Source organism: Cydia fagiglandana, chromosome 1, assembly GCF_963556715.1.
Source record: "Cydia fagiglandana chromosome 1, ilCydFagi1.1, whole genome shotgun sequence".
NCBI classification, from domain to species: domain Eukaryota; kingdom Metazoa; phylum Arthropoda; class Insecta; order Lepidoptera; family Tortricidae; genus Cydia; species Cydia fagiglandana.
The window spans coordinates 6,150,799-6,165,956 of record NC_085932.1 but is presented as its reverse complement, the minus strand read 5'-3'; the positions used below and the strand labels follow the sequence as shown (position 1 = coordinate 6,165,956).

Here is a 15,158-nt window from a genome sequence, read left to right as displayed (position 1 = left end):
AGGCAGTATTTTTACTTACTTTTAAGCGAAATACAAATAAAACAAAAAAATCTTTAAGTTGCCTTAAATCTATATTGACTTTTCCCAGCAGCTGTCGCCTCACTTAGGATTTGTTACGATATAATGATGAATACTTTACATTTGTCCGAACAGAAAACTATGTAAGACTAAAGATATCGTCGTTTTCGAAAGTAAACTTATCTGGCCGGTTGATTCGCTCAACAGAATGTCTTTGGACTTTGGGAGTGTCCCGTTTTATAGAATACCTATTAAGGTCTACTTTGTTTTCTTTACTCCTAGCTTAGTGAAGATATTTGGTGATTTAAGTTCCTATAAGTAGGTATCATTGTTTAGGTATAGCTTATTACGAAGCTTTAACCCGACTTTTATAATTTTGATTGAAATATATATTACTAAGTAAAAGAAGCTGATAATCACCATAAAATGACTAAGAATTGATCGTGTGTATTTTTAAATAAAATTGTATATTATGTGATAAATAAATCAAATCATATCTATCATATGATGACATTGATGTCTTGTTGATGACCCTCATGCGTGTCACCAGAATCATACGAGAAATCATAAAATACGCAATTACAGCTTGCTGGAGATTCTAAGAAGAAAATAGCATGTTTATGTCCTAGGATATGAACCTGCTATTTTCTTGACTTTATTTCACTGATTAAATTGACAATAAAGAGAATATTGATGTAAAACAAAATGTGTGCGATAAAATATCAAATAATAACCTGAGATCCAGAAACAAGATCTTGTTTAAATTAACGCTAAATCGTTATCACAGCTAACACCGCAACAACAAAAATTATGCTAATATGCTTCACTGGCATATAATAAGCGAAAAAGCATAAGGATCTTTAAATTATACCTCTGACACTATCTGCTCACCACGCAACATGGAATAAGACACGATAGGTATCAAAATTTCCCACGCCGATTATACACCGGTCAAATTTATCGGCGGCGGCGGCGTGGAAAAATCGTCGGCGGCGGCGGCGCGGCGGCGCGGCGCACATGTCTAGTCCCGATTTGATTGACTAACTAATAGGTGCCTATTGCTATTAAAATTGCCTGATTGATAATGGCAAATATTTTTTATTTAACTCCATAACCTGCACTTTATTTTTAAAATACTTAGTAATCTACTGAGTATTTATTGATACTATATAATGTATAAAATGAATAGGTACTTACATATAATTAACTGTTTCATTTAAGTATTACGACAATACCTACCATGATAACGTATTTGCGTGTTTTCCTGCATAAAATCGTTCAAAAACATTCGCAAATTATTCGCGAATGCTCATTTTGTGTCATTAAGTTTGATGACATCGCACCTAAAGTTACGTGTGCTGAGGTTATTTCTATATTTAGACTTAGTACGTAATGCAATGAAAAATTCCGCAACTAGTTGAAAAACTGGCAGAGTCGCTTGTCAAGGACTAGACTTATTTATTTGGATTTTTGCTACTTCAAGATGGTGTATATGTACAGTAGACGTCAAATAAATGTGTACAATTTTGCACCTTACTCGTTTGTGATAAGGCGAAAATTGTAAACATATCTTTGATGTCGATTGTACATAAAACACGTGCTAATTCTATTTGTGACTGAGCATGTCATTTAAACTCGAGATTCGTAAGAGTTATGTGTGAAGGGATAACAAGCCAGGTTACACAGGCTTATTATTTTATGTAGTTGAACTGCCATGAAGAAAGTAAAATATATAATGCATATAAGAGTTTATCAGACCTAATTATACGAGTCTACGTCTCGGCAGTATACCTTAATTCTTCACTTTTTACTTAACTATACAAATTCATATTTATTAGGTACATCAGCTTCGTAATTTTTTCTATTGAGCGCTTGTTCTCTCGGGATTGCCTCTTGGAGAGACATATCTCTGTCGAGAAGTCTTATTTTACAATTGTCCTAGACGACCTACTGTAGGTACACATATCCGTACACGGCGGGAAGAAGTTGATAACTCGCGGGAAAAAATTGAAGAATTTTGAACCTTATGTCATTTTATTTTAAGTTCAAATTTCTTCGGTAGAATATCTCGAGTTATCAACTTCTTCCCGCCGTGTACGGATATGTACAGTTACAGTAGGTCATCTAGGACATCGTTTGCAAAGCTACCTAAAGTGAAGTAGGTACCTAGGTACCACTTAGCAAATGAGACGTTCTAATTGGCCAACTTTGTATGAGTTCTCAGAACCTTTAGCCAAGTATATCTAATCTAATGAGTCATGCTGAAGATAACTAGTTTTGGTATATCGTGGGGTGTTGAGTCAAAATATCTTTTTATTTTAATATTATTGAAATATAGCTACATGATTGCGTTTTACAATTGTATCGACAAACATAATTTTATTACTTATTAAATTCTGTATAAATCAACCTAAAGTGTACCTATATTATTTTTTCTGCAACACGAAACCCGAAAAAGGTGCTGTTTTTGGAATAATGCTATTATAGATATTATTTTACACAATATGTAAAATAAAATTATAAAAGAACTAAGGCGTGTTCATCTATAAGTGCATTCGTATTCGTGTACGCGTTTACCTCATGTGCATTTATGCAGTTTGCAGTTCTATTTGTGTTTAGCGCATCATGTGGCAAATGCAGAGGACATCTGAGCCAGTATTAAAGTTATTTAACCCTGAAACTTTACTGAAATAGCACCAGAGAACTGGTAACACTTGCCGCAGTGACTAATACGTACTATTACGGCTAAAATTGGAAGAGAAATTATGTTTGTTTTGCTGAGGGTTGGTAGCGGCGATTTATCTCGACCTTCCATTTTGTGGTATGACAACCCTAATTGGTTGAGCTCGAGTGTTATGAAATAAATTGTGCATTTCAATGCAATGTGTTTCATATTTTCTCATAAGACTAAAATAAATTTGTTATCGGTATATTTTAATTTATAACTTGTTGTTTAGAACTAGTTTTTTTTGGTAGTTACAATAGTTCTTCAAATTCGATTGAAATATCGTTACGAAATATTTAGTTTTACTAAAATAACGCTTTACAGCGGATATGGCACTAAAGAGAACACAGTGATACTTTAAAAAAGGCTCCCTAATGGAATAAGCTCCTAGCTAATACAGTGGAAACTGGATAAGTGGAACCTGGGTTAGTGGAAAACCTCTTTAAGTGGACCGAAGTTCTCGGTTCCAGTCCCTTGGCAACGAATTACCTCTATAAATGGAATTTTGGGACCTCTATAAGCGGAATCCATTTTTTCGAAAATTTCTTATTTTTACCTCTGTAACTGGAAGCAGCCGTCTTCGAAACCTCTATGAGTGAAATAGCTCTGTATTTTTAATAAACCGTCACACGGAGGGTAGTTTGTTTCGTTAACGTTATGGTTCATGTTTTAACTACGTATTTTGTATGAGTACATACTGGTTGCTCTTGCATAAATAAATATTAGGAGTGATTGTTTTTGAAATTTTGAAAATTGTATACGAGTACTGTGGATTATTTACAATATTGCTTTTTAGGGTTCCGTACCCAAAGGGTAAAACGGGACCCTATTACTAAGACTTCGCTGTCCGTCCGTCCGTCCGTCCGTCCGTCCGTCACCAGGCTGTATCTCACGAACCGTGATAGCTAGACAGTTGAAATTTTCACAGATGATGTATTTCTGTTGCCGCTATAACAACAAATACTAAAAACAGAATAAAATAAAGATTTAAATGGGGCTCCCATACAACAAACGTGATTTTTGACCAAAGTTAAGCAACGTCGGGAGTGGTCAGTACTTGGATGGGTGACCGTCTTTTTTTGCTTTTTTTAATTGTTTTTTTTTTGCATTATTTTAAAGTCAGGATTACATACCTATTTTTTGTTAATACATATATGTATATCTACATACATATTTAATAAAAGATGATTATTTAAGTCTAGATCTTTTATTTGACCATACTATACGTGACCTCTATAAGCGACATTACTAGTATCCAGAACCTCTATTAGCGAGAGCTTCTGTAAGTGAGAAAACGTTTTATTTAAACCTGGTTAAGTGGAAAACTGGATAAATGGAAAACCTGGATAAGCGGAACTAAACAGCCGGTCCCTTGCGATTCCACTTATCCAGTTTCCACTGTACTCGTAAATAATTGACTAAGATCGTCTACCGAATCTGAGATAAAAAAAGAAGGCTTCTTAATTCAATCGTAACCGACGTTGCGCCGTAGCGTGATAGGTTTTATCATTTCATACACGCAGCTTGATCTCGTACTTTCTAATACAAAAAGTTGTCCGTTGAAAGCGAATGCTTAAGCGAAAATGATTAACAGCGCACAGTAAAAACGTGTAATCCGACTGTTGAATTTCCTCCTGACTGTACAAATGGCAATTTAGTTAGAGAGAATACTTAATACATTTTGCGCCCACAAAATAAAGATTATTGCGACTGAATACACAATTTGCAGTTAGGTATTAGCTTCGGTTATTCTGGTCCGTAGATGGCGAGGCAGGTTCAGAAATAGAAGGCTAATCCAGTGCAATAATTAAATCAGCTATGTTGACCATAGCCTAACACGTGTGCGTTTTACGACCATCTAAAATTAATCTACTCGTCATGCGTATTTTGATAAACTTGTAAACTGAAAGTATGACACCACACAAGAATTAACACGACAGTGTTGATATTTTAACGAAATTACATAGGAATGGAAGCAAGCTGACCAAGGATTGTGATAATGAAGACTGATTAGTGTTTTAAAATAGTGTTGTGAAAGTGTATAGATAGGAACAAAGTTATAATGCACAAATATATTTAAAATGATGGATGCACTCCAAAGATCCTTGATTTTAACGACGAAAGGCTGCCTGATGACGCTGAGTTGATAAGCAAGCTAAAATGGGTGCCCACGGGTCTAAAGAGAAGCTCTACAGGGCTCATTCCGAGAAGTACCCGTCGAAGCTGCCGGTGCCGAGTGACAAGAAATACAAGGTTGCCGTCAATCGAGAGAGGTTCGGGTCTTTTGGTGCTAGAGGTGAGTATTTGATGTGCAAATAATGACTAATATTTCGAGGAACTACTGCAGTAACAACTGTAGCCGAAATATTGTTTCACTTTAGCTATTACTGTTCAATTTATGTTCTAGATTGAATTATTTGACTGGACTTGTATTATTTCAAAGGCAGAGTGATGAGATAAGGTGCTCTTCTGTTAAAAGCGTTAACAGATAGACGAGATTAATCTATCAGTATTCAGCCCCAAGTATATACGAGTATTTAAGGATTTAAAATTCTTCTGATATTTTCATCGTTATATTTCAAGCTTGTATCTTTTGTAATATTGCTACAATAGTGAAATCAATTAGAAATTCGATTTGTTACGATTACGATTACTGACGTTTTCTAGCGTAGGTATAGTTATTGTTTGGGCGATAACAACAAAATTGTTATGACTATAAATTCGCGTAGAAAGGTAAATTAAGACCGCTCACGGGATTTTATTATACATACATACATACATATTATTGCGAAGTAAACACAATTAACTTTATTGTCCGTAGAAACGAAAAACATCCTTCAAGGTGAGACTTAAGCCACAGATGATTAAACATAATAAGTGGATTGTTATATCAGTATATTGTATTATAGTCAGAACGCTTTTCCTTTCTGCAATTAAAGTTTAATTATTTTATATAGGTAATTGTTTTTAAAAACCTTCTGATAATAACTTCAAGTAGAATAAGAAAATGATTCAAATCTTTGATAATACATATAGTCATATGACTGTTTTCCTAAGACTTAAAACATGTTTGCGAGCTCATACTAATGATTCTCATAAAATGCGTCATGCTTTTTCACCGTCAAAAAGTCACCTTTTTTCGCCAGTTTTTTAAGGTTGACGTGGATAAATAACTCACAAAAAACTCTTCGTCATTTCAAGCCTTGTTTGATCTTTATCGAATTCAATACAAGAGAGCCGCCTTAAGTACAAAATTCGGTGAAAGACTAGTTTTCTGTGGAAACGTTAGTCTGCTAGGTACCGCAAGCGGGTTGAAAGACCTCGAGTTCTCGACCTTAAAACGACGGCAGGTTTTAACTGAAAAGGACTTATAGAGCTTGGAGACACGGCAAAGTGATCGTAGATATGTTCTTTTTGTTTTTAGCTGGATTTTACTAAAAGTTCGCGATTTATCGGCTACTTTCTTATCTTATTATCTTTCTGTTGCAATACGAAAACAACTTTATTCTTTAGAGGAAAAACCGCATTTCACCGTAACGTAGAGATACGAGATATTGTGGTATCATTTTCGTGGACGATGCAATGAAACGTACGTAGTTTACTATACGAGGTAACATTATATATGTCGTAAAATAAATTATACGTCGAATGCGTATGTTAGATATAATTTTGTTAGAAAATCTATGTTTAGCCTAATTAAACGTTGTTTAAGTGTCATTCATTAGGTATGAAATTAGGAATGCAAATTTTTGCAAGTTTACATAAACACCTAATGTCACTTGTATGAACTTTTGTGTTAATTTTGCATTATTTCTACGTCTCGTCCTGAAAAAACATGCTTAAATATCCTCCAATAATATTGATTGACAAATACATAACATGAAAATGTCCTGTACACACTCTACATGATATTTTCATGTTAATTAATAGTCCCTAAGTATATTTGGGAGTAAAATTAAATAAGGTAGAAGTACTGCTCCACCCTGCACTAGTATTCGACATGGGCACTTTGTACCTACAAATCATCATACAAATGGCAATTTAGTTAGAGAGAATACTTAATACATTTTGCGCTCACAAAATAAAGATTATTGCGACTGCATACACAATTTGCAGTTAGGTATTAGCTTCGGTTATTCTGGTCCGTAGATGACGAGGCAGGTTCAGAAATAGAAGGCTAATCCGGTGCAATAATTAAATCAGCTATGTTGACCATAGCCTAACACGTGTGCGCTTTACGACCATCTAAAATTAATCTACTCGTCATGCGTATTTTGATAAACTTGTAAACTCAAAGTATGACTCCACACAAGGATTAACTTTTGTGTTAATTTTGCATTACTTCTACGTCTCGTCCTGAAAAAACATGCTTAAATATCCTCCAATAATATTGATTGACAAATACATAACATGGACAATGTCCTGTAGAAATTCTACATGATATTTTCATGTTAATAATAGATCCTTAAGTATATTTGGGTGTGAAATTGAAATACAGTAGGTAAAGTAGAAGTACTAGTGCTCTACGCTGCACTAGTATTCGACATGGGCACTTTATGTCAAAGTAATATAGGTTAAATTTGAACGGCGAAGATTTTTCCGTATTCAAATTTAATCCCTGACACTTTGACATGAAGTGCCCATGTCGAATACTAGTGCAGCGTCGAGCAGTAGTACTTGTACCTTATAGGTTGTTAAATAAAAGCAGTGAAAAAAAAACATTTTACTGATCGTTACGACCACGTGTTAGAAAACAATAGTGGTATAGTTTGTCAGTATAGTCAGTAACAGCTTAGCAATCATAGTTCAATGAATGTATATGTGAAATATGAACCGAATTTATTATTAAGCTGCTAATTATGGACGAGCGCTGATTCTGGAGGTTAACCACACTTCACACGGTGACCTTTCTGTTATAGTCATTTAGTCAAGAACAATGAACTAATTTATGTCAGTGACCTATTAGAATATTTATGAATTAGACTCGAAATTTGGTGACCAAAAGTAGTATCAACTGTTGTCCTGTGGTTTGTGGCTCACTATAATATTTTGGATTATTTACTTACAAGTACTTGAATCAAGAAAAAGTAAGTAAGTACAGTCATCAGCAATAGTATCTTACACAACTAGGGCCGCAAAAAGATATGACGCGCTCTTATTGCGCTCCAAATAGGAACGTGTCACATATTTTTGCGGCCCTAGTTGTGTAAGATACTATTGTTGATGACTGTACCTAATTGATTGGCCGCTAGGCATTAATATTATTGTTATTGCCATACATCCTGGACTCGATGTTGCAGTAGTTCGGGTCGCTAAAAAGGGGCCCACTGATTAACAGTCCGCCGGACGGTATCGGCCTGTCAGTTGTTCGGAACTGTCAAAATTGTGTTCTAACTGACAGGTCGATACCGTCCGTTAATCAGTGGGCCCCTTAATACTGTTAAAACCGCGAATGGGTTATTTAAGCGTCCTATAGTAAAACTGTATCCGCTGCCTTCGCAATAATCTGTTCCTGAAATAGCAAGAGTCAGAAATGTCAATAATTTATTTGTAAACAGTCATTACACTTACACAATTGTTTATTGAACCAATACTATGTAATTACGCATAAAATGTGCATCATCATAACAAGATAGATTTATAAACATGTGAAAGACAAGAATGTTACGACACATACACATACTCGTATGTTGTGACCACATGCCTGCTATGAAGCCCTACGGGTTCTAATCCCGGCAGGGCACGTGGCTTGTTTGAGATTTAGTGATATAATTTAGAAATAACTGAATATACTGAAGGGAGACCTAAGGGAAAACTTATAAGATGTCAAGAATCTTGTAAAAAGGACCCTTAGCAGCAAAGTGAATGTTGGAAAAAACCCACAAGGCTGCTAAAGAAGACATTTTATGCGTAATGGTACGGGACCCTTGGGGCTGTCCATAAATTACGTCATCGATTTTTGACGATTTTTGACCCTCCCCCCCCCTAAAATCATCCAAAAATCATGCTTCGAATGACCCCGTTTCCTCCTACGTCATGCTACCATCATCCGATGTCCAGACCCTAATTTGAAATGACGTAATTTATGAATATTAGCCGCCTTCGTGCGCGAGTCCGTCTCGCACTTGGCCGGTTTTTATAGTTTTCATGTAGTTTTGTCTTATCTTTGCGCAACTAGTCTTCCCACGATATCTTCTTCACGACATTTGAGATACTTAACTAAGTATGTCGCAATATCACAACGCAAAAACTTATTCACTCAGAAAACCTGTTATGCCATCGTAGTAAGGGATTTAATTGTTTGTTGGGGCTGTTTTTTAACTTGGTTCTATTATACAATGCTTTTTTGTAGCCAATGTTACACTTTCACGATGTGGGTGTTATTATTTAATGCATAATAGATGTAACATACACACATTCAATTACTCATTACTAATGTAATGTCGAAGTCTAAAAACTGTTTTGGCGAGTCAGCGAAACAATCAAAGAAATGGCGTTTATTGTTACCCTGAATAGAGTTTAGTTATTTAAACGGTCGGGGGCCAATTTGACTTGAAAAGACATATCGGCTGCCCTAAGCAGAAAACAAGTAACCCCGTTTTGACAAATTTTTGAGGAGAGCAAAAAAACGTAATTTGTCTTTTTTGTTAGGTATTTGGTCTAAAATGTAACATCTTTTTATACCATTATGTTAAGCGCGATAAAATTAAGCTTCTACAGACTTTATTTTTTTATATTCTTGTATATAAAACTTTGTACAGGCATAAAATGTTTTCTGTGTAGTTTACTGCCCGAAAATCTCAGAACCATTCTACACAAATTCAAGTATCTTGTGTTTAGCTTTGAAATAGCAAGCACTCTAGCATCTTAAATACTAAACATATTTGGCTCTCCGCTCAATAACTTTTCAAATTTTCATGCAATTCTAAAGAAAATGGTATCAAATGAAAGCTAATGACATAAGCTACCGAAAACCTATTTTTATTTCTTTCAGGTTTGTCGACTTCAAAATTTCTGTTAGATAATAAAAAGCTTGAAAAAAAAATTTTTTTTTTATATATATTTAAAACTCATTTTCTCTTGGAAAATATACCTTTTTTGGATTAGTAATTGATGTTGCCATCCTCAGACCTTCTGATACATGGTTATTGGTACCGATTTTATTTATTGCCAGAGATTATTTTGTAATGCAATATCCCATTCCTTCAACAAACTCTCTGTCTTCGTGGACGTGGTATCGTATCAAACTTATAAATTAACATAAATAAAGATACGGTCGTTTATGCCAAAATACGTAGGTATTCGACACTCTCAAGGAAATCAAAATTTAAAGGGTACCTAGGTAAAAAGGTAGTAGAACTATGAAATTTGGTAAGTAATATTGTCTTACACTACATGTATGTTATGTAATAAAGGGAATAATCTGAAAACTATAAAGTACAAAAAAATAAATAATTTAAATTTGTAAGGTGGGCGTGTCCGACTTGCACTTGAATTTTCAATAGTCCTATTTGACAGATGTCTTTGATAGGAATGAGGCTAGTGCATGACATGGTGAGAGCTGGTGAGTCCATAAAAATCAATATTTGGGGACAATCTTTCACCCGTTGACCTAGCCCCAAATTAAGCAAAGTTTGTACTATGAGTACTAGGCGACGATATACATACTTGCATAGATAAATACTTAGGTACATAGTTACTTTATTTACTATTTAACTTTACTTATGTAACAAAGTAAAAATCTAATTAAATCCTTCAAGTCAGTTTTACCTATTTCTTATCAAGCAATATCAATTCTTGGCTATGTTACCTATTAATATGGTAAGTAATTGGTGGTTCTCTTTAGTGGCTAGGTGGCTAGAGTTAAACCAAGAAAAGTCTGCAGAGATTTTGACAGCACACGCAGTGAAGGTGTTATTTTAAACGTCAAACTTCTATGAAATTATGATATAAATAACACTGGCACTGAGTGTGCTCTCAAAATCTCTGCAGACTTTGCTTGGTCTAACTCTACTAAAAGACTCCTCGAGATTGATCTTAGATAATTCACATTACCACATAACATATGTCTTTATAAAAATTCAATTATTGGCATTATTTCTGAATTAAATATTTCCCTTTTGGTCAATTGAATCCAGTCAGTTATTGTTTGTTTCTATTTTTTTACAAATCCTTTGGCATGGTTACAGTATGATTATGATTTTCTCTTTCTTTGGCGTAGGCGTCTATCTCATGCATTCTACTTAGTGTTCTGTTTTCATTACTGTAGAAGTGTAGACAATACAGATAATTTTAATTATTTTAACAACACTTTTTCTTTATACTTAAATCTCACAGACTCTTCACGTGTTAGCCTTTGACACGAATATTGCTAAGCAAATTTGTTTTCTATGTATATGTTTAAACAAGGTACCTTCTGTATAATTATGTAACTAATTTCTAACCTAAATTGCAGATTATATTGGGAGATACTTGTTTTACCATTGTAATAAACTGATTTGCAGTAACGAATATCTACGCTAAACTCAAGTATCTCGGTCATCTATATGAATTACAAGTATCTCTGTTTAGTTACTTGAATTTAGCGTAGAAATGAGACATATACTTGAATTTAGCGTAGAATACAGGGTCAAAAAAAGATGCTTGAATTTTAAAAACATGAATATTTTAAAAACTACGTATTATTTTACAATTATTTTTTTGGTGAAAGATGCGCCTGAAATTGCAGATTCCGAAAATCCAAAAAACCCGATTTTGAAAATTTCCGAGATACTTGTTTTCTGCTTGGGGCAGCCGATATGCCTGTTGGCTTCCATATTGCTATTTCGTTATAACAGTTGGTGTTAAAAGAGCCAAAGTTTATTAGTTTCCATACATCTAGCGCGACTTCAAGTATAGACTCGCGCTTATGCTAGACCGGGTAGGTTTATAGCTATTAGTAGTAGCCACGTATCCTGATAACAGTGATAACTCGATTATAATCGGGCGTCAATTTTCGCTGAAGTTATGAGACACGTCACTTTTAATTTCTCTAGTAAAATCTGCCTCCTATTTTTGCGACAATCCGTGAAAACGTACGAAAAATCGACGAGAATGTACTCGTATCTGACATACAGCCTTACGTCACTCAACACCCCATTCATCTCATGCTCTCTCTTTCCAGGAAACGGCAAGAAGCGGGACAGCGTCGCAGCGCCGACGCCCCCGCCTGCCCGCCCGCCCCCGACCCCGCCGCAGCCGCCCGCCCAGGGTGAGTCATCCCTTTAGACCACTTTGACAAATCTGCGTTCCCCGTTTTGTTATTTTACTCAACAAATTGACAAACTTTCCAAACATTTCAGAATTATTTGAGCTAACCTAAACTAATAATATCAAGAGAATTCTAAACTATTAATATACCTAATTAATATATTACGATCAGCCTTGCTTCCTAGCTAAGAATACTCAAGAACTAGGTACGGAATAGTCATCGGTTGACCTCCTTCATATAGGTACTTACTCAAATATACTAGACGGATCAAAATCATTTGGGAAAACGGGCGTATTTATTCGAATACAATTATAATTCTTTAATCATAAAATTAGTATTGTATTGTTTAAAACAAGTTGTCGTTTTGCCTCTAGGAAGCATTTTCGCTACATACCGGTAAACCCATGTTATCGGCTACGACCCTAGCTCAGCGGTGAATGTTTTAATATGTACTTTAGACTTCTAAGTCCCCAATCCGCATTGGGCTAGCGTGGGGACTATAGCCTAAGCCCTCTCGCGCATGAGAGGAGGCCTGTGCTCAGCAGTGGGACGTATATAGGCTGAAATGATAGACTTCTATGTTTTTATAACGGTGATCTTTTACTGAATAATACGCTACTTAGCTCCCCTCAAAACGGAAAGTTTTGAACATCGGAAGCTACGGGTAAAACGCGGGTTAGAGGTACTTAAGTTGAGTCACCCCTACGTAAAAGATGACTCAGCACATTGGGGAGGGTCGCGAATGGGGAGTCGCCGAACTGTAGTAACTTGGTAGTAACTCCGGACACGCAATGTTTTCGTTTCTGTTTCAAGGTTAAATTGTACTATTAATTTTCAAGCCTGAACATTCTACATCAAAAAAATAGCCACTAAAATGTTTTGTATAAAGTATTGCGAATCTGCATTGATATGGCGATGAATTTGGCTTAATGGGTTTTCATAAATCCAAATACTCCCGAAGGCTTTTAATAGTCTAAAATTCTAAATTACTCCACGCAGCGATATTATTAACATCACATGAAACTTCATACATTTTGCATTTATCGCAGGTATATGTTTTTAATTGGGATTCGGTCAAAGTCCTAGGTGAGGATATGATACATTATTTACATTCATGCAAACTAGATGTTAAAATAAAAACCGGCCAAGTGCGAGTCGAATTCGCATTCCAAGGGTTCCGTACATTACCCAATTTTTAACAATGTATTTTTTATATGTGAAACGCGTGTGAATTGCCTTTAAAAGACCCGTAGGGGTCGGATTTACAACTGAGTAATAAGTCCTGCTCACACTTGACTGCATATTTTTAATAGGTTTTCCTGTTATCTATAGGTAAATAACTATTGTTATCTCTGTTTTACTGTGCCTACAAGTAGTAGTAGCGAACGTCCATATTTGAAGGCAAACCAAAACTGGCTGGGAAATTCGTTTGCCACTGGTATCGTGCATTATGGATACCACACACACTACTATATACCAGTCAGTCCCATTTTAAATAGGTATACATAAATACAATTCTTATCTCCTGCAGTCAGCAGCAGAAGTTGCTAAGCGGGTGAGGTGTTCAAAATTATCTTGTCGCGACTTTATTATTAAGAGCATAAGAGCGTGTCAAGGTAATTTTGGACACCTCGCCCGCGTAGCTACTTCTGCTGCTGACTGTACAAGTGTACATACTATTGAGCTTTAACCTGTATAGGAGACTATGAGATTCCTTTTAATCATCGATCGCTCCTCTCTATATTTCAAGACCTTTAAGTTAGTAGCTACATACGTCGAAAGTGGAAACAAAAGTCAAAGACCTTAGCTGTAGGAAGTGGCGAAGTAATGGCTGCCGTTCGATCGGAGCCTGACAATATGTTCGGTACACTCAGTGTCAAAACAACTTGCGTAAAACGAAACGTTTGTGGTTCAAGAGCCAAATTCTATTTTTACTTTAGAGTTATTTGCAAAAGTCATTTTCATACTGTAAAGTTATGTAGGTGTTTCGATGTAAGCTTCAAGTAGGTACTTAATGCTAATTTTTATGCTTTCTGCCGGGTGGGATGAGATTGCTTATCATGAATAGTGACACAAAACAAAATGAAATTCCATTCGATTTTAAATCTTACCAGTAAAAGATAGAATATTAAATGCAATAGCATTTCATTTTGAGTTGTGCCACTGTTAATGATAAGCGTTGTAGTGTTTCGGTTAATTTTGTAATAATATCAGCTGTTCCTTTAAACCAGATTTGCGGCCTTAATGGTTTGATTAGCGCCTCTGGCAGACTTTTTACCATATGACACAGACGATGAAGTCAGCAACTCAGCATGAAATAGACAGTGACAGACAGAGTGTTCAAATATGATGTACAGTCACCTGAAATAATAAGTTACTCTTCGAAGGCCGCAAAAATATCTGACACGATCTTATTTGTAGAGCCATAAGAGCGTGTCACATATTTTTGCGGTCTTCGAAGAGGAACATATGATTGCAGGTCACTGTACCACACAATTGTTACCTTACAAATACATCAGTATTGCGATATACTCGTATTTTCCTACTTTGGCAGTCACCATCAAATAGATGACTGTACTAGAACTAGAACAACTTTGTTTTGACGACCGGTCTGGCCTAGTAGGTAGTGACCCTGCCTATGAAGCCGATGGTCCCGGGTTCGAATCCTGGTAAGGGCATTTATTTGTTCGATGATACAGATATTTGTTCCTGAGTCATGGTTATTTTCTATGTACATATTTAAGTATTTATATATTATATATATCGTTGTCTGAGTACCCACAACACAAGCCTTCTTGAGCTTACCGTGGGGCTTAGTCAATTTGTGTAAAAAAATGTCCTTTAATATTTTAAAAATGTCCTATAATATTTGCTGTGATGACAAACCTGCCGTAGGGCTATACGCCTGTTGGTAGCGACTGTACGGCCGTCTGACCAGGAAGTCTAGTCTAGTATGATATCTATCACTATATCACTTGCTAACTGGTCGACACTTTTACTTCACTCTCTATATTTAGTTCCTCACATGTTCCGCTTTAGCGACAATTTGTAGGTATATGTTGCATCATGAGTTTGAGTTTAAGACATGCAACGTATCTATTTTCGAAAAAAGTCTGGATGTGACATAACATCCAGATTAACGATAGTTGGGTCAAACTTAAGCAT

At 35.6% G+C, this 15,158-nt stretch overlaps 1 protein-coding gene across 1 annotated transcript in view; it reads left to right on the top strand.

The window, feature by feature from the left end:
* Window positions 1-15,158, top strand: part of LOC134680027 (microtubule-associated protein futsch) — a 151,399-nt gene that overhangs the window by 66,777 nt on the left and 69,464 nt on the right. Inside the window, exon 4 of the mRNA XM_063539009.1 lies at window positions 11,907-11,993. Coding sequence (XP_063395079.1) covers window positions 11,907-11,993 — 87 coding nt within the window. The remainder of the gene's footprint in view (window positions 1-11,906; window positions 11,994-15,158) is intronic.